This window comes from Thunnus maccoyii, chromosome 12 (assembly GCF_910596095.1).
Source record: "Thunnus maccoyii chromosome 12, fThuMac1.1, whole genome shotgun sequence".
In the NCBI taxonomy this organism is placed as follows: domain Eukaryota; kingdom Metazoa; phylum Chordata; class Actinopteri; order Scombriformes; family Scombridae; genus Thunnus; species Thunnus maccoyii.
Window position 1 is genome coordinate 29,565,469 of NC_056544.1, and position 21,186 is coordinate 29,586,654.

At 40.5% G+C, this 21,186-nt stretch overlaps 1 protein-coding gene across 4 annotated transcripts in view; it reads left to right on the plus strand.

Moving 5' to 3' along the window:
* The window catches only part of efr3a (EFR3 homolog A (S. cerevisiae)), a 145,711-nt gene that overhangs the window by 71,133 nt on the left and 53,392 nt on the right, over positions 1-21,186 (plus strand). For all 4 annotated transcript variants that reach the window (XM_042429470.1, XM_042429472.1, XM_042429471.1 and 1 more), the window contains 2 exons: positions 4,630-4,779; positions 19,105-19,245. In XM_042429470.1, the coding sequence (XP_042285404.1) occupies positions 4,630-4,779; positions 19,105-19,245 (291 nt within the window). The remainder of the gene's footprint in view (positions 1-4,629; positions 4,780-19,104; positions 19,246-21,186) is intronic.

Consider the following 21,186-nt stretch of genomic DNA (forward strand, 5'->3'; position numbering starts at 1 on the left):
GACATGTTTCTGTAAAATTTATTCCTGATCGCATTTCACGTGGCGTTCCTCAGGGTTCAATTTTAGGACCATTACTTTTCTCTGTATACATTCCACCACTAAGAGACAAAGGTTTCACTGCTACTGCAACAATCATATACAGTATATATACATACAGACAGGTGACAAATTAAACTGGTACATGACTGAATACTTGACCCCTACAGTGAGGGGATCTGGTGGCTCTGTTATGCTTTGGGGGCATTTTGCTGTCATGGTTTGGGTCCACTTGTCCCCTTAGAGGGAAGGGTCACTGCAAATCAATACAAAGTTGTTCTGATTGATCACCTTTATCCTATGATGAAACATTTCTATCCTGATGGGAGTGGTCTCTTCCAGGATGACAATGTCTCCATCCATAGGATACGAGGGGTCACTGAATGGTTTGATGAGTATGAAAATGAGGTGAATCATATGCTATGGCCTTCACAGTCACCAGATCTCAACCCAACTGAACATCTATGAGAGATTTTGGACTGACGTGTTAGACAGCGCTCTCCACCATCATCATCATCATCAAAACACCAAATGAGGGAATATCTTTCTGAAGAATGATGTTCATCCCTCCAGTAGAGTTCAGAGACTGTAGAATCAATGTCAAGCTGCACTGAAGCTGTTCTGGCAGCACGTAGTGACCCAACATCTTACTAAGAAACTTTATGTTGGTTTTCCCTTTAATCTCTCACCCATCTATATATATATGTATATATATGTGTGTGTGTATATATATACAGTGATGCTTTCTGTTGCCCATTTGACCTGAAGAGAGTTGATTTTCTCCCAACTAACCACTGTCACTCATTGTATTTTTGAACTTTTGAATAGTAAAGCACCCGGACAGAAAGGCTGCTGAGCATTAAAGTTCATTCTTGACCTTGGAAATTGTAGTTTCAATGGAACAATATCAGGTTATTACATTTTGCCAGAGTTTCCAACCACTGTATAGCTACTTGATATAGTTGAAAGCTCTGGAAAAAGCCAGTAAGTGGACATTGACTTTTTTTTTTTGTCAAACTAAACTACTGAACAAAGATCTTATTACTCCCTATTGAGTTTAAATCATCTGTACTGAAGCTGATCAGATGTTTAAAATTCACCTCTGCCTTCCACTTTCTGAAACATCACAGCAGTTAAAAGCATGATGACATATTGATTATTGATTAAATCCAGAAAGAGGCTGCATTATTCATAAAGCACAATGTGTACGCCGCTCTCCCTCTCTCTGATTGTACCGATTCTTTCATTTTCTTAATTTAAAAAGAAAAACTAATCTAAATATGGTTCCAAAAGTGCGTCGGTCCAGCGAGAAAATGATGAATTGTTTAATTTGCCTCTTTAGCTCCCCGGAGCAGCTGCGAGCGTCGTTCAGAGCCGTGTGAAAACAGCTGATTGATCATTGATACTGCAGATAGTTTCTCTCATTAGTTCCCTTCATGCGGTGAAATTGAGTCTGCTGCAGTTAAAGCCGAGTCGATGCACACATCGATTTGTCCTCCTGAAATCTGATATCTGTCCGATGTTGCATTATTTCTGACTATTATGGAGACATTTTACCGTCTCTTTGCTTCAAATATCGCAGCTTTCAGAAACAACCTTCTTATTTAATGCAGCGATGGATCATACCAACGGGGAGGGGGGCGGGGGGGGGGGGGGGGGGGGGGGGGCTGTAATAACACAATCCCCAACCAGCACAGGTCTCATCCCACTTGAATCCAGTGAATACAGAATTAAATACATCTCCTCCTGATCCATATTTCATGGCTTTCCCCTCCCGCTGAGACCGCATTGGCTCACTTTAAAACCACCGCCGCTGCGCTCGCCGGATTGAAATCCGATGCGTTTGAAAGACACATTGATGATGATGATGATGATGAAATGAAGTGTTAGAGAATAGCGGCAGCTTAAATGATGTGAAAACCTGAAGTGATTCACAGAGAGAAACGGGTTTATCTGCACCCAACAGCTCCAGTTTAGAGGTTTAAATGTCCTCTTTCCACTAACAATAGCTTCACTTACAGCAGGGAGAGAATATAACATAAATCTGCCACATTTACAGCAGATAACACATTTCATCTAAGTATATGTTGCACGTTGAGGGTTCAGCTGACTTTTACATGAACCCAGTTTTCTCTTGATTTGTGATTCAATGAGAGTCTCAGCAGGATGGAATCAATAAAAAGAGAAAGATACTTTATTTTTACACGAGTCTTTCTAAGACAATAAAACACCTGAACACATGTTGATGTACACAAAAAAAAGAGGATGAATTCCTTAATTTCTGGTGAAATTCATACAAATATAAAATTAAATACTAGCGCTCCCAAACTCTGGAACGCCTTACCTAAAGACGTTAGAGAAGCAGTCTCTGCTGAAAGCTTTAAACGACACTTAAAAACATGACTTTTACACCATATCATATACTAAAACATTTTAATCCATTTTAAAGCATTTGTATTCTTATTCATGAATGATTATGTCTTTTACTTATGATTTTTTGAAAGGTGCTATACAAATAAAGTTTATTATTATTAATGTAAACATACTTTGTAGTGGACAGTCTGATTATATTAAGGTGCATTGTATGTACATGCATGTATTTATACAAAATACAGACTCGTCTTCTTCTGGAATCAGCGGGTTTTGTTTTTAATAATGATAAATTTGAGGAACCCAGGCGTCAGGCAAACACCACTTCTCATTGTTGTGAAGACAGAGAAACTCTCTGCCTGCCAGCCGCTGTATTGTGTTCGGAGGGTAAAAATAGCTCAGTGGCGGTGGCGGCGGCAGCAGCAGCAGTGGTGATGGTGATGGTGGCGGCGAAGCTTCGGCGAGGCTGTAACACCACACAGCACTTTACAAGACTGGGCTCCCGCTGAGACGCCCACCCTCTGACTCCTAACACAGATCAGCAGTGTGTTAAAACAATTCCTGAAGACTCTCGCCTTCGTTGTCAAAACAGCTTCTCTTCCTCCAGAATTACTGCAGATATTTGCAAAAATATCACTGCAGCAGCTGAGACCTGCGTGTGTGTGTGTGTGTGTGTGTGTGTGTGTGTATGGAAATGCACTTTTATCTCTATTTGTATGTATGAGTGTGTGTACATGCTAGTGTTTGTGCTTTTGTGTGTATTGGTCGAAGGTGGGGGTGGGAGGGGGGAGTATGAGGAGAGCCAGGGGGATGCTGGGATTATTTCCGAGTTGGCTTGATACCTCGCCGCAGCCGCCGCCGCCGAGCTGTAAACAGTGTGACTTCTCACTTTGCTCCCCCCCTCCCACCCCCCCCCCAACATATTTCATTATTCCATTCAGCGGCGGCTCGCTGTAGGTGGAGAGGAATTCCCAAATAGAATTTCCGTGGCGGTTATTGGATTAAGCCGAAGGCGAGGTCACCCGCCCTGTTTTTTCATATTATTGCTCATACGATTGTATGTGTCGGGGAAATGGAGAGGAGAGAGACAGAAATAGTAAACAGTGGAATCAGACTCGCTGGGCTCTGATTGCACCTGAGTCCAGAGACCAGATCCTGCTCTTCAGACTGTTGAGACGTCTGTGTGTGTGTGTGTGTGTGTGTGTGTGTGTGTGTGTGTGTGTGTGTGTGTGGTCTCAGTGTGTGTCAGTGATGGAAATGATATAAAAACAAAGTGTTATTATTGTTCCTCAGAAACCAGATGACAGTTGGGGAATATATGAGAAAGAGTTATATAGTAGATACGCAGACGCTGGACTCAGATCATTCAAGTTTCCAGTTTTTGTCTTTGTTTTCAACACATTAGCAGCAAGGCTCAAGGAATCACCTCCCAAAAAAACAAACTTATATGAGCATTTTCTCATCCAACACCTCCACCTTTGGTTAAAGAGGACACATATTCTGCACATTTCCAGCTCTATATTTATATTCTGGGGCTCTACTGGAATATATTTGCATGATTTACAGTTTAAAACTACTTATTTATCTTTATGCAGCCCCTCAGTTCAGCCTATGTCTGAAACAGGCCGTTTTAGCTCCTGTCTCTTTAAGAGAGTCCCCGCCCTCCCGATGAGCCCACTCTGTTCTGATTGGTCAGCTTCAGGAAGCTTCTGGAGGCTACGTGAACAAACTGTAGTAGCAGGATTTCACTACTTTTCCTTGATCTTTACACAAAATGTCATCTTCTCAAATACATTTGTGCATGTTCCAGCTGAAATATAAGAGTGGACATGTGAACAACACGTGGAAAGACCTTAGCAACAGCCTTAGCAACAAAGGGCAAGCTGATGTCAGCTTGTCAGCAAGGTAGAAAAAAACGTTACAAAGTGTTCGGAGAAGGTTGAAGTCTTTCTTTGTATGTTCACCTCAAGTTTTGGAACTTTGAACATGTTTACTGTCATATCAGTATATCAATAACAGGAAACTCTTTTAGGATTAAACTGAGTCAATACTGTCGTTTTTCTAAATAGGACAGTTTGCTTTGTGTTTTATTCTCACCTGTTTAATCCATGTGTGTGTTTGTGTTCTTGTACTTCCATCTGAGTAACAACCAGCTTTAGTGTTTGTCTGAAGCATTGAATGTTTTTCCTCGTATAGTTAACAGTCACTGTGTGTCCGTGTCAGGATCCGTGTGGCCGGGATCAAAGGTCTGCAGGGTGTGGTGAGGAAGACGGTGAACGACGAGCTGCAGGCCATCATCTGGGAGCCTCAACACATGGACAAACTGATCCCGTCCATGTTGTTCAACATGCAGGACAGCGAGGATCTGGACAGGTACTGAACAGATACACTAAGTTTTTTGTTTGTTCCACGTTGAATTTGGAGCTGGAGTGGAGTGAAGCGTCACTGAGCCAAATATTTGATTTTCTAAGGTGAGAACTGTTGTAGTTCGGAGGTAACCTCAATCATGAGCCACACCTCAACGCAGCACTGATGCTTTTCTCTCGAGGTAAAACTACTTCGCCTGCAACGTCAGACTTTTCTCCACCTCGGAGAATGAAGTTATTGTTTTGGCTCATGTGTGGCTTTCACTGTTTAATCTAGAGCTGCGTCCAGATTCACTTATTCACTCATTCACTGCTCCCTCTACCACAGACACTCAGTGGAGCCCTCTGTAGTGAGCAGTACATTGAAATTTCTGGCCTTTATGAATTATCATCATTATGTGTCATCATTTTCTCACCTGTAAAATGCAGAGCATTGCATTGTGGGATTGTTAGCAGAAGGTACATGCGACAGACTCACTTATCCTGTGAAATATTTTAACACTACTGGATGGATCAGTAAAAGATCTGGTGCAGACAATCATGATTTTCAGACTATGAATTGCTCTGATTATAACTAAATACCTGCAAAACCAGAGTCATTCCCATCAGCCTCAGTTGTACTTTGTGTTTGGTGCTAATTAGCAAATATTAGCATGTTCAGCCTCACGCAGCAGCTAGCATGGTTGTAGACTTCTATGCTGCGTTCATGTCACACCTGAGTTACCGTAATTACAAGTTTCTGACTCGTTCACATCGACGTACAAGTCATAACTTCAACTTTGAAATGGATTTTTCTGAAAGTTTAGATGTTCAGGATCTGACCTGGCGTTTAATACGGAAGTGTCCGTCATTCAACATGGCAGGTACGCAGCATTAGTTTGTGTCAAAAATCACATCCTATTTACTCTATATTGTACTATATTCACTGTGCACCATTATATTTGAGTGTTTAAATGTATCCCTCAAATATTCGACAGTGAAATAATGTTTAGTAATCTCTGCTATCAATCCTACGATGCGATGTGCTGCGTTTTATGTATGCGGAAATAAACATTGAAAAGGAAACTGAACACTTCCTGTAGATGTTTCACATTAAAAGCCTTCCTCCTCTCCTGGTAGGCTGTCATTTATTTATTTATTTTGACTGATCGAATTAGTGTTAAATGGGCATTTTAGAGTCATTATAATAAAGGTGATTCCACAGTTCCTTCAGTGTTTTTACTTTCCTCTTATTAGGAAACACTTTTAATTGTTAGTTGAGAATTTACAGTTTGTTTTATGAACTTTGTTAACAGTTTTATGAACACTTTTTATCTGTTGAAGTATACTTTGGAGCCTTTTTCTGGTCTGCTGGTTTGACCTTTGACCTCTTTTGCTGCGTTCAGTATGAGAAGAGTCGAGATCTAAACTAAATCCTGCTGTCGGGTCTGTTGTAAGTCGCTCTGGTTCGGAACGCCGGCTGAAAAAGAATATAAACCTTCTGGGAATTACTGTCCTCGCTGCCTCCTCCTCACACCTACAGCCTCATTATATCCGTTCAATCCTCAAAATCCCACCTCGACATCCAGGTGAAGCAGGAGATCTTGATGATGCATCACACTGAGGAGTTTCCGCGTCTCCTCATCCCCTCGCCGGCGTCTGAGGCCTGAAAGATTTACTCCACAGATCGACGAGGCGGGACGAGAAGCTTAACTCTGTTCCCTCTCTACTTCACCCGTCTTCACCTCGTTACTCTTTGTTTATTTCTGTCTTTATTCTCTTCTTCCTCTGCTCTTCTCTCCCCTAAAAATAGATATTCATTAACATTTTGTGGCAAAATGAGTCACCATGCGTCACTTAAGAAGAAGAAGAAACTTAAAAATATTTGCCGTTGTGGGAAAAAAAAACATATTTATATGAAAGTGAAACCACTTAAAGTCACTGCCAGGCAGGAAACAGGCCAACTCTCCCTGAGTAGCACTTTCTGTTTGTCCTTTCTCTTTTAGATGAGTTAAGACTTTACAGGCAGTTGAATTTCATCCAGCAGATAAAGGAGTTTTTTTTTTTAATCTTAAACAGTGTAAGGTCTGGTGTCAGGGAGACCTGGCTGATACTGCAGCGTAAAATAACAACAGACAGATAAAACAATACTGAAAACAAAAGTAAAACCCGTATCGATATTTTACCCTCGTTCACCTCCTTATCTCCTCTCCTCTCTTGGTTTTCCCTCCCGCTCTTCTTCTTCTCTTCTCACTTTTTCTGCCTTCTTTCTTCTTTTTTTCCTCTTTCATCACCTTCTCTCTCTCTCTTTTCCTCCTCTCTCTCTCTCTCTCTCTCTCACAGCGGCTTCCTCTCCTCTCCGTCTCATTCGGGTAGTTTCCATGTGAACAAAAAGCTATTTTTGGACCCTGTTTTTTTTTGTGTGTGTGTGTGCGTTCCTCCTCCTCCTCCTCCTCGCGTACCGTTGACTCATGTGGAGGAATTAAGGGGTTGGTGATGTGTGATCCGACCCTCGGCCGGTGTCTCCGTGTCGTTATTTTGGACGCGGTGGCGTTCCTGTCTGGGTGATGACGCCCACAGGTGACACAAGCGTCGCCGTCCATCCTGAACAGCAAAAACAGCAGCCAGTCATACTGTTGCTGGTTTATACACATCTGTTACTGTGTTCTCAGTGGTGATGTACAGCAGGTGCAGATTACCTGCAAAGTAAAACAGCCTCTATAGTTTACGGTCGTTGCCTCTCGAAATGTGAAATGGTCGGCAGAGTTTTCACATTTGAGATGATCGTGATGTGAAAGCAGAGCAGGAAGTAAAACTGTGTCTGCTCTGAAATCAGCTGAACACTGATGAGGCAAAGTTTAATAAAACACAAAACATTTAACGTCTGTCAGCTCTCATGTGCAGCTAAAGTTTTCTGAAGGAAATAAAGGAATAAAAAAATAGAATACAGAAAAACAAAAGTAAATAAAAACTGGACAGTTGACAGTCTGACAGCAGCAGTTTATCTCTCACATTCATTTTACATATAGAATTAATTCAATTGATTAACATGTAAGCTTTAATTAATTAATTAATTTCTAATTCTATCTTGAATGTGATGATTTGCTGTTTTTCTTGGTTAAATGTTATTATAAACAATATCTTTTTGTTTTGGACTGTTTGGACAAAACAAGCAGTTTTCACATTCAGCTGGACATTTTCAGACTAAATGATTAAAATAACTTTATAAAAATGTTGATGAGCTGTGAGATAAATTACAATATTTCTTCCTGTTGTAATTTTGGACTGAATTTTGCTTTCTAAAAAAAAAAGTGCAACAACAAATTTTAAAATGTTATGAATTTTGTTAAAAGGATGAAAGTAGCCTGAGTTCTCTTCACTGTCAGTTTCCCGTCTCACAAAAACACATTGTGTTGTATCACTGCAGCCTGGACTCTACTTTTATCGCGCCTTTCTAGTCTTCCGACCACTAAAAGCGCTTTTTACACTACGAATCACATTCACACACATTCATACGCTGAATGGGTACAGAGGGCTACCATGCAAGGTCCCAACCTGCCCATCAGAGGAAACTAACCGTTCACACACTGATGGTTCAGCCATCAGGAGGAAGTCGGGGTTAAGTATCTCGCTCGAGGACACATCGACATGCGGATTGGAGGAGCCAGGAATCGAACCGCCGATCTTCCGATTAGTGGACGACCCGCTCTACCTCCTGAGCCTTCATTGTTTACATCTATAGTAGTTGTCTTCTTCCAGCTGTTGGCTGCAGCATTTCTTCATTTCTTGGAGCATTATCAACTGTTCATCAGCAGATAAAACACCTTCAAATCTAGATGAAGTCAAACGTCTGTCCACATACTTTTGATCTATTCCTCTTAGTTCCACTAGATGCTACAGCTAACAATGACAACAGTTTGTCTCTTTACTGTTTCAACATGACGATGCCTTCGTGCACAAAGCCAGCTTCATACAGAAATGTTTTTCCCAGTTTAGTATTGAAGATCTTTGACTTCAGCCCCATCCGACACCAGCCAGACTCATCATCTGACATCAGTGTTGGACCTCATGGATGCTCTTGTGGCTGAATGGGAGCAAATCCCTGCAGTGAGGTTCCAACATCTGCTGGAAAACCAGAAGCCAGAAGTGTGGAGGCTGTTATAGCAGCAGATTTATGTTCAACATGTTCAACAGTCTCATATAGCTGGAGTGTTAAAGTGTCTACATATTTTAATTAGCGTGGCCTTAAATCTCTGTTTTTTTGGATCAAAATCAAAGTGTTAAGTGACCACCTCTACTAGGAAATACCCTCACTGAGCACTTTAATAAGAACATCTGTGCAATCTAATATAATCCAATCCAACAGTTCTGCCATAAATTCTACTTTTACGAAGCTTCTACAGGTGATAATTCTACTTTATGTCTATTATTGAGGTCGTAGCGGGTGAAAACTGTTGCTAATGTTCTGTCTACCCCATTAACATACATGAGGGGGCAAAAATAGATATTAACCACCTTGTATAATGTGGTTGTGATGCGTTTTCACCTAAATAAACCCGTTTTCTAAGTGGAAATTATTCACTATGTCCTCTAAATCTAAATGAAAAACGGTTTGAATTTTCATGTCCAGTAAGATAAAACGGTTTAGTTCTGACCCTGCTGGGTGTAGATACTGACCTCTCAGCTATTTGTCTGTATTTCTAAAGAGGCGGCGGACAAAGAAGAATCCAACCATGCTCCGTTTCTTTCTTCTGAATCCTCCAATTTTGATTCCCTCGGTTCCCGCTGCCAACAGTCCAATCACCACATCTAATCTTCCACGGTTTTAAATGGAAATACCGTCTTCACATAATGCATATATAATTACGTTGCATATATTCCTTCAGCGGCGGTGCGTTCAACACCGCGGGGGGATCATCTCTTCGTTAATGGCAACACACCAGCCGTTTCTAATGGTCCTCCTGCAAGTTAATGAGCAGATCCTTCAGTCACATCTGAAGCTGGAAGTGAGGTCTTTGAAGGTGGCGAGGCTGAATGTGTGAGGTTAAAGAGGAAGGGCACGTTAAATATTTAATACTTCAACTCTTAATATAAATATACATATATAAATATATATGCATATATGATTTCTGTAGATCTACTAGTCTTTAAAGTTGTACAAAACCATAACTGTAATTGAATTGTAGAAGATCATCCTTCATTGTTTTATTTATGTAGTTTGGTGACTATGGTTTTTTTCTCAAGTGAGGACATTTCTCGTTGTCATTTAAATCTTGTATCTGTTTAAGAATTCGTTCACCTTAAATTACAGCAGAAATACATTCCCCAATCACATAGTTGGGATTTAATGGCTGTTTCTTTGGTATGAAGTAGTTCCAGGAATAAAACCAGTGGATTATCCAGAGTAACCTGCTCAGATGTTGCTGTTGAACTTATCAAATGTCATTTTTAGCCTGTTTTTTGTCGGCTGCTTGATTGATTTGTTCATTGATTCAAACAGTTCTGGTTAAATAATGAAGCTTTGTAGGCAGGTATAAAGAACTGAGATGCTACTGATGATTTCTTTCCCCACATCTATTAATTTGTAGATTATCTTCTTAATCGATTGATTAGCTGTCAGAAAATGGTGAAAAATGTCCATCACAATGTTGCAAAGCCCAAGATGACGGCTTCAAATATGTGCTCACAACAGGCCTTGTGCCATGATGAAGTGACAGAAGAGGCTGTTAAAAGGTGTGAGGGTTTTTTTTTTTCATAAAATAAAATAGATGTAACTATGCAACAGCCTCAGAAAGGCATAACAACAACATAAAGCTACTGTTTCAAAATCAAAGAATACATTTATTAATCAGAGCACTCGCATGAACTATTCTCTGTCTGAATCAGCAGCGGGAGGCTCTCTCTCTCTCTCTCTCTCTCTCTCTCTCTCTCTCTCTCTCTCTCTCTCTCTCTCTCTCTCTCTCTCTCTCTCTCTCTGTCTCTGTCTCTCTCTCTCTCTCGTCCACACACAGCGAGCAGCGCTGTCCATGGTTCTGAAACAACAGCTAAGCTATAGTCACATGTATCTCGGTTAATAATTTAGTTGTTTTTGCTATTTTTCTATAGATACATGAAGCTTAAACTGAGGGGACCTTTAAGACTCCTGAGCAGACAGTTCATTTATGGCGGGAATGTGATCTGACTTCCATCTGACTGACTACAAGGCTGCAAGTTTTAGCGAAACGGCTCCTGTATAGATGCACTTTGCATGCTGGGATGTTTGATTAGTGATTATGTGTTTATGTTCTCGCTCCAGACACTTCTGACCAATAAGAGGAGAGAACGTTCTCAACTGGCTTTTATGCTCCTTTCACGTTACATGAGATGGATGTTTACGATTATTTTCAACCGTTCGTGTCATCAGAGAACTCAAGATGGTTTTATGATTACACAGTTGGAGTGAGGGTTATATAACACTATATCCATTAACTTTGGGTTTAATCACCATCAACGACGGACTTTGGCTGACATGAGGCATCTGTGTTTGTTAGATGTTCAGGAACTTCATATTATGAAGCGTGAAGTCGGATTTATTCGAGCTTTCAGTTTCCCATTCATAACTACGACTTGTAAGTTGGCGTGAATCTTTGAATTATGATATTTTTTTTCTGTGTGAATAGAAACCAGAACAAACAAACTGTATGTTTGAAAACGACCTAAAGCTACTTGGTTGAGGTCGGAGAAAGAAGGTGGTGAACGTTTTCTGTCTCTCGCTTCAAAATCATCATGATGTTTTGTTGAGAGGTTGTGAGGTAAACTTTGTTTTGGTCCTTTTTAACATTTGAACAAATGAACATTGCTGCTGTTTTTTGTTTCTTTTATGGTGGGGACAATCTGAGTTTTGAGCGCTGGGATAAAATGATCTCTTTAGTGGAAGTGAAGCCTCCTACATGTCAAAGACAAACGACTTCTCAGCAGTTAGAAGAGTTAATTAGTCCGGCGTGTGATCATGTGAAGCCTGTTGAAGAAAAGGTATCACCTCCCAATCATCAGAGCAAAGAGTCCGAACAAACAACATGGTAATCATGATGATTGTCATCTGTAATCATGCAGCGTACATCACGTCGTCATGCTGCCAGGTGCAAACATCTGCAATCACAGCGAGCAGAGTCAGACTGAAAACACACGCGTCTCTGCCTCATCCATGATGGATTTCTGCCTCAAGGCGCAGACACGCATGACGACCGTCGAGACGATTCTCAATCCGATTTGTGCGTGACGTCTGATGGGAGTGAGTGGGGATATGTGAAGATTCTTATCTGCAGTCTTCAGATCTGGTTGCCGCCGCCAGTCGATCTCATGAAAACACGTTTGATATTTGCAACCAGTGATGTCACTTGTTTGTCACAGAGGGAGACGCAAACAAACAAAAAGAAGAAGAAGAAGAAAGGTTTGTGTTCTGAGAGAAATGGAGGAAAAGCTGATTGAGCTGTAAAGAGGCATCTTATGGGTCCACTAATCAGAAGATCGGCGGTTCGATCCCCGGCTCCTAAAGTCCACATCGAAGTGTCCTTGGGCGAGATACTGAATCCTGAATGGCTCCTGAAGGCTGTGCCGCCATTGGTGTGTGAATGATTAGAAACTCCTCCTGATGAGCAGGTTGGCGTGTGTGTGAATGGGTGAATGTGGCGTGTAGTGTAAAGCACTTTGAGTGGTCGGAAGTCTAGAAAGGCGCTTTATAAATGCAGCCATTTACCATTTATCCTGTCAAACATATACTGTCCATCAGCAGAGTTTTATAGAGACTCGCCAGCAGTTAGAGGAAGCCTCAGCCGCTCCGCAGGAAGAACGGTGTTTGTTTTTTTTCTTTTTTCTTCCTCCGAACGCACAAACACAATCTGCTCGGGATAATGTTGTTCCCAAACACGGCCATGGTCAGTTTGCCCCGCGGCGGCGTGTCGTAGGCTTTCTAATCGAGCCTCGGCGGACCTGGCGGGACGCCACAGTCAAGGGCGTTTGATTCTGTTAATTGCTTCTCAGGGAAGGCGGACGTGGGCAGCGTGCAGAAACTAGAGGTGGAGGCTCGGAGAAGAACGAAGAAAAGCTCCCTTTGTTTCACAATTAACTGCCTGCTTGTGTTGTTGTGAAGCACACACACACACACACACACACACACACACACACACACACACTGCTGTGTTTCAGTGCAGCCACCTTGAAAATGACCTTGACCTGTTTTTTTTCTTATTTGCCATCATCTCTGCAGTCACATATCTCAGCTTCTCTGCACCTTTTTTTCCTCTTCAGAGCTGATTAAATACAAGAGCTGCAACAACAATCAGTCTATTAATCAATTGCCAAAAAGGAAATTAATTGGCAACAATGTTGATAATCCAATAATCGGGGGTGGGAGGTTGGTGATAGCTGTAGTGAAGGGGGATGTGTCAGGACTGTCCTTTTGTTTTTTAAATCAATAGTAGAACTCATCCAGATTGTTGGCGGGGTGATAGTCGTTAATGGAGTTGAGGGCTAATCTGTCTGAGGCCTTTCAGACAGAAGCAGAGTCATTAATTGAGAATTATTGTTTAGCTTCTTTCACCATCTTGCTAAACCTGTATTTCATCTCTTTAAACTTCACTCCTGAACTGAGTGTAGCTGTGAATCAGGGTTTGTTGTCGTTGTCGTAACTCGTCCTGGTGTGTGATGGTATCCAGATGTTCTTTACAGAAGCTAATGTAGTGACTTCACAGCGTCTTGGGGGGGCTTTCCATACACATATGGGTGCATGTGGGTCGGGCTCGCTTTGCCCCAACCTTGGAGAGATGGTCCGTCTTAGGAGCGAGATGGACCATTTCTGCAAATTTGGAAAAGCAAATCAACGCGGCGTGGTTTGACTCAGAGCAGCGTGCCAGTGGAAAAAAGGCTGTTGGTGGCGGTCCAGTCGCTCACGGAGGTCCTCCACAGCTTCACTGCTCCACTTCCTAGATAGTCTCACCACAGGCTGAAGGTCCAAACACACTGAGAGCGTCTCATGTGTGTGTTTTGTGGTACATTTATTGTTTTAAATGGCCAAACGCGCACCAAAAGCATTTTGAGGTGCGTCAAACCGCCTGGACGCCCCTACTCCAACCTTGTTTTGATTTTGGAGCATCAAATGAGGATTTTGGAGCATCAAACCAGCGCGTTGGTGGTCGAACAAGGAGAGGGAGGGGCGCTAGAGTGAATGAGAGAAATAAAATGTTATTTCCTGATTGTTTCATGCCGGCTCAACAGATGATTTACTGCAGAAACAAACGCTCTTAGTTTAATTTTCCTCCTCTGCGTGTCTCCCTCCTTTCATTCATTACATGCAGCAGTAAATACAAAGAACAACGGGACGAATCTGTGTTGGTTCTGTGTTGTTGGCATTTTAAATCTCACGCCCGCAGTGCGCCATAGGAGCATCAAATGACGCGGCGTTAAATGAGGCGCGTCGTTACACCAGCCAGCCGTCATTCGTGTAAAAACGGATACCTCCAAACCTCCACGATGCTCTGAAACGTGGGACTCCTGCCAGCTGGACTTACATTCACCAGGTGGAAACAGAAACACGACTCCACATGAATGATAACGCTGCTCCGTAACTGCTGGATGTGGAAATAAACAACTGGTGATGTCAGTGTTGTGTTTCCACTGAAAATATCAGTTAATGCAGGTTTAAGGTTACACACACACACACACACACACACACACACACACACACACACAGAGGAGGCATTTCATCTACTTTCTAAAAAGCAGATCTGCTTCAGGCCACGTAACCACTTAACTTAACTACAGCGACTGTGTGTCGGGGATTTAAACAGTGACCTACACTGTGCAGCTCTGTGTCCAAACGCATTAAGCCAGTGTAGATTATTATTATGTTACTGTTAAAGCATCATGAACTTTTATCCTCATATGTACCGACACTAACAAATCTCCTGCAGCAGTCTCCAGTCGATAGAAGAGAGAGAACTTCTTTCTTGACAAATCCAGTCCAATAAAACAAGAAGATGAGCTGAACCTATAAACACATTTACTATCCAATAGCAGTGCAAGGATAAACAATAGGACCCATTGACTATGTAAATGTGGTCTTTAAAAAAAGCATTTATAGATATTTTTTTTAGGAGAGCTAAAAGTGATTGTTGTAATATTGCAACAGTGGGCTTTACAGGGTTAAAACTGTAAAAAGTTAGTGTGCATTTTTTATCAGGGCCATCAAACTTTCCTCTGTAATTCCACTAAAAACTACATTTTTATATACTTTTATTTCTGCAGTGAGTTTTAATTTGGTTTATATATATATATATTGATTTTATTATTCTGTGCTCTACCAATAAAGGTTTTTGTTATTAATATTTAATAACACCACTGCCAAATATTCAAATAATGGCTGCACTGTTGCATCAAGTGGAAAATTTCTGCATTGCACCATTTTCTTTGATTTATTCTAAGTTGTGTTGTTTGAATCCTGCAGGATTCTGTCTGTGATTGTAAATTAAACATCTTTGTGGTCGAACATTATTCTTAAATCCTCAGTAAACGGCGACTATCAATCATCAGAAACAATCTCCTTTACGTGGTTTATTTCTGGCCACTTCATTAAACAACACCAACCTGACTTCTATTATCGGAGAGATTTTCATTTTTGTCTCTCATTTTCCTGCTTCTAACAAAACAATAAGCATTTAATTTCCCCTGAACCGCCTGCGTGGGCCGACCAGTAATTGCATCGTTTCCCTCCTGAGACCCGGCGGCTGCCTACGGTCCATCTGTGACCGGGCTTTTATTGCACAGGAAGTGATTTACTATTGCATTATTTTATCAATATAACACATAACAGGAGGCCTGCTTCGGTCTCACACCAACTCCTGGAAAATCTACAGGAAACGACAAGATTGCACAGTTGAGTTTCATCTTGTATGTAAAGCTGCAGGATCAATGGGAACTAACATATCTGAAGCTAATTGTCTCCATGAGGGAAACTGGTTCGTTCATGTGGTTAAAGTCGCCTGTTTATATATGTTTTCTGTCACAGTGAAAGCATGGTGGTCTGTGGAGTTATTCAGTCTTTAAACACTGGTCTCAAATCAGTCGTGACGCAGGTTTTGTTGGAAATATAACATGAACGTTTAGCTTCTGTCTGGATGTGAAAGTGCTGCGTGCACTTAGCTAATTAAAGCCGTCAGGGATTATCCGCTAGCCTGTGATTAATTATTTCATCAACTCCATAAATTCTTTCATTCTCAGGAAAAAAAAAAAACATAATTGAAGCTCATAAAAATGATAGTGATGATGACACATGATGCTGTAAAAGAGGTGAAATGTACTGTAGTGCTCAGTTAACAAGAGATCACCGTCGTTAGTGGTACCCGGTCGGTCGGATTGGGACTTTATCTTCCATATTTTCCACAGTGTCAGTTTCTTTATAGAGCATCTGGATGTTTAATAGATTATAACTTGTATTTTCAACATATAAATGATTTTACAGGATCTCTTGGACATATTTCCTGGCACAAGTGTCAAATTATCGTGTCGAGATTTGAGTTAAGTAGTTGATAAAATAGTCTCATCGGAGCTTTCAGTCGTATTACATCATCTTCTTCTGGACCTTACGGTGAGACAGTTTTGTGAACGATTGTTGTTGATTGACAATGTAAAACTGAAGCATTGTGAGATAAAAACATAAAAAGTTAAAATAACTTGCTGCTCCTGGAAGTAATAACACTAAAACAATGTAACTATACTGTGATGTATCGGCACTGAGGTCAGTGTATCAACCTTCTTGATATAAAATAGATTAATATGTATATTTAATATAGCCACACTGATACTCTGATCCTCTTTAGTGTGAACATGACCTTTTTAATTCCACTCTGTGATTCATTGAAAGAAGTTTTACAAACATAAATAAAGTGGAACTTGTTGTGAAAACGATGTTTCAGTGCAGAGAGATGATTTCATCCTGTTATTTCTTGCAGCGTGCAGCTTCCCCGTCTCATCTGCTGATTTAGTTTCTATCGACTGTCCGCCCCCTCTCCGTCTTCTCTCTCTCCCTCCCAGCTTTTCCCCCTTCGCTGTCTGTCTTATTCTCCGTTTTCTTTATCCTCTTTGATCTTTGTCATTTGATTCCTCTGTCACCGTTAAACCTCTCTGCCTCCTACATCACATTAATCAGGATTCATTTTATTGGTTTCAGAAATCTTGAATTCTTTTTATTGCGGCGCGGCTAGAAAGTCTGGTTCTCACGCTGACTGTGTCGTCTTTATCAGCTGGATTTAAATGTAGAATGATTCCTGCTTTATGTCTTCAGGTTGAAGCTTCAACCTGAAGACAATCTGCTCTCGTTATCTGGTTTAAAACACGTGTTTACATGTGATTAAAGGAGACATTTATCTGAGTCTGGGTTAATTATTAATTACATTATTTGGAATTATTGTTATATACAGCTGGGAAGTCATGACAAAAACTGTGATATAAATGTCAATAAATGTACATACTTAATAAATAATTGCAGGGCTTATTGTTCCTACTGGTTTTCCGTCATTATTTGACCATGAAAAGGTTTTAAATTGCATCTATGTGGTGTTAAAAAGTCTTAAACCCTCAGTGTTCTTCAGGATCTTTCCAAGACTTGTCAAGTATAAATGAGATCAGGACACTTTTATTAGCAGATCAGGTACAAAGATCCTCCTCATGTTTTATTGGGAACCATCAAAGATCTTTGTGGCGACACGCTGAGTCCAATAAAACTGGTAATAAAAGTGAAGTGGGCAGCGACTCAGTGCTTCTTCCAGCTGACTCCAACACATCTGTCTTCTGTCTTTTTTAACTGTGCAGAGGTTTTATTATGCAGCGAACCAGACATGTAAACAAAATGACAACATTGATTCAAACTGTCTGGTTAACAGTAGAGTTTTATGAGGGTGAACAATCAGGCTTCTGTTTGAATGATTATCAGGGTTCAGAAGTCGTCACAGCTGCAGCTCCATCTCTGTTGATTAATATAAAATCATATGGATCATGGTTTTGAGTTTGAAGCAGATGCACTGATGTGTGTGTCTCTCTCACTGCTTCCTCCTGCTCCTCCTGGAGGATCCCAAGGTGTTCCCAGCTTTGATCCTTTCAGCAGGTTCTGGGTCTGTCCTGAGACCAGAAAACCTCCACAGGGAGGCGACCGGGCCGCATCCTGATCAGCTGCTGACCCACCTTAACCGGGCTCCTCTCAGAGGAGTAGCAGTGGTATTTCTACTGGAGCTCCTCACTGCTTCTAAAGGCGTTGAAGCTGCTTTGACAGAATACTGACTAGAGCTGTCAGAATAAAGAAGAAAATGTCAGAAACTGGTAAAAAAAAAAATGTTGATCATTGTTTCCCTGAGATGAAGGTGACGTCATCGAAGAACGTCTTGTTTAGTCCCGAAGATACAAAGACGACTAAAGAAACCAGAAAACATTCACATTTAAGAAGCTGGAATCAGAGAATTTGGACATTTTTTTCTTATAAATGATGATTAATCGATTATCAGAATAATTGGTGATTTATTTTCTGTCAATCTTATGAAAAACTTATTTTTATAATCTTGAATGACGGCGTTGATATGTTATAGTTGAAAGTAAAAAAAACAACAGGAAACGAGAGGAGAGAGAGAGATGGGATCCATGACGACAAAAGTCCACATCAGACTCAAACTGGGAACGCTGGTGTTGATGGTCGGCACATTAACTATTTTTATTACACATTAATAATTGTACGTAATTCATCAAAGAGAAGGATTTCTCTCTCGTTTCATCATAAACTAAATAAACTAAACCAGATACTGGATGAAACATTTTTTACAGTGTTTCTATGTTCTCATGTACACACACACACACACACACACACACACACACACACACACACACACAGGCGTCCCTATCTGATTGAAGCTGGTCGATACTCTTTCATTTGATTTCTGCTTCTTTTTTTTTTTTTTTTTTCTGGCTGCTCTGATTGATTTCTTTTCAGTCTCTCGTCCGTCTTTAGTCCTTCATTCTTCACTCGCTCTCTTCATCCATCTGTCTCATATCCTGAAGGTTTCTTTTCCTCCATCTAAATGTTATTGCACTCTGCGCTCTCTCATCACCCCTCCTCTCTCTCTCTCTCTCTCTCTTTACAGATTATTTGTGTGTGATATGAAGGATTGATTCCCGGCCTGTAGTCTGACATGTGAACACACAGACGCTCTTTGTGATTTATTTTCCATTTGAATTAAATCAGTTTGTTTGTAGATATTTCAGTCTGTATTGACTTTATAAAGCTTTTTTTTGTATTCACTGTGTGTTTTTTTTTTTTTTTTTTATCCTGTTGCAGGGCGGGTCACCCGAGCACGCCGTCGGTGGCCGGTCAGGACGGCGAGGAGAACCCGGCGGCGCTGGCGGAGAACTGCTTCAGAGAGCTGCTGGGCAGAGCGGCCTACGGGAACATGAACAACGCTGTGCGACCCGTGCTGGTGTGAGTAACTGAATATCAGCGGTTTGAATGTTTCCACAGATTTAACGTCACGCTTCTATAACGCTGTCGGACTCACGATGAACGGTTTAAAAAAACTAAAGGATGAAACGTGATGCAGCAGAAGCAGAAATGTTCTGTCTTTTTATTCCACACATCATTCTTCTTCTTCGATAAAACCTAGCGCCTACATTACCCATAAGGCAACTTGACTTAATTCACTAGACTGTAGAGTTTTGTGGTAAGAGGAGAGATCTTTTCCCTGTTTCTGTTTCTTACTGAACATCGAGACTCTCCTGGTTAATGTAAAGATCATAGATGTTTATAGTAAAACCACCAGTTTCACTTATTTCAGCGTTGTGTCTGTGAAATCATCATTTATATCCATTATTTTGGCTCAAAATACCACAATACCAACGAGACTCGGTCACCGTTGGAGAAGAGACACGTCAGTGGTGCAAATCACAACAGTAATTAAGTCAAAACGAGAACAAAACACGGATTCATAGTTGCTGAATTCATCCACAATTGAACCAGAATTTAAAAGTTTAATCAGTTTTCTCAGCTGTCACTAATAGTGACCGACGGCACAGAATCAGAAGCTCTCTGACTGGATATTGTGAGTTGTAATTAACTTCTACTTTAAAAAAATTCAGTTTTGGAACATAACGAAGTACATTTTACTCAAATACTGTCCTGCAGTACTTGTACTTTACTAGTGTAATCTCATTTTATGCTACTTTATACTTCATTTCAGAGGGAAATATTGTACTTTTTACTCCACTACATATTCGTTTCACAGCTAAAGTTACTTTTCACATCTATATTTTATGTGTTTTATATTTGTAATTAATGTAGAGATCTGTTTTCACCTTGACATGAAGAGTCTTTTACTGTTGATCAGTTTAAAAAAAAATCTGCATTAAATCACCTTTGATTTAATGTTATAAAACAATAAAACATGAAATATTCCAAGAGGAGGCCATTCAGCATATAAATATTAATACTTTTGTACTTTTACTTTAAGTAAGAGCTTGAATGCAGGACTTGTACTTGTAAAGGAGTATTTTTATACTGTGGTATCGCTACATTACGATACTTCTACCACCACTGAAGAATCTGATATTTTCTTACACAGTTGTTCATCTTCTGTACGGATGATGTAATCGGGAGAGTTTCATGTTGATCAAAGCTGTAAAAGAGAGAGAGCAGCGAGTGACTGACGTTGTCTATGAGAAACATGTCTCACTGTCTGTGAGCCTCAGTAGCTCCTCTCACCTCCCAACTCAGTGTTTTAGGTGATTAAATGTGAGTTCAGTTAATTGGTTTTTATAGGGGATGGAGATGCATTAAAACCGATTACTGCCTGGAAGATAAGACAGATAGGAAACATTAAAAACATTAGAAAGTCTCTGCATGTATTCAAGGATTGTCAGTAGAAATCTAAGATATACAAGCAGACATTGTTATTGTTATAACTTCACCAACACAACCAGGAGGAATGTTGTTATTGTCTCATCTAATCATAAACTTTCAAATACACTTTTTCCCGTCTGTGTCATCTTATAATCTCACAGATCAAAGTATCGACTGGTATCAGAACTCTGATCCACCTCTTATCATATCTACACTGATGAAGCCTCCTGATCTATTAAATCAAATCAAGTTTATTTATATAGCACGTTTAAGAACAATCGACCAAAGTGCTGCACAAATTATAGTAAAAAGTACAACAGATGATAAAATACAAGGAAATATTAAAATATAAACACAAATGTAAAACAGAGCAGCTAAAAGCTATTGAAACCATGAACATCTGGAGTTTTGTCCTATAAGTGTCAGCAGAGGAACACTTGATGGAAAGCTGAGCTGTTAACACTATTTTATCTCTTTGCAGCTAAATAATAAAATAAGCCGAGACTTATTTATTCTCTGCTTGACTTT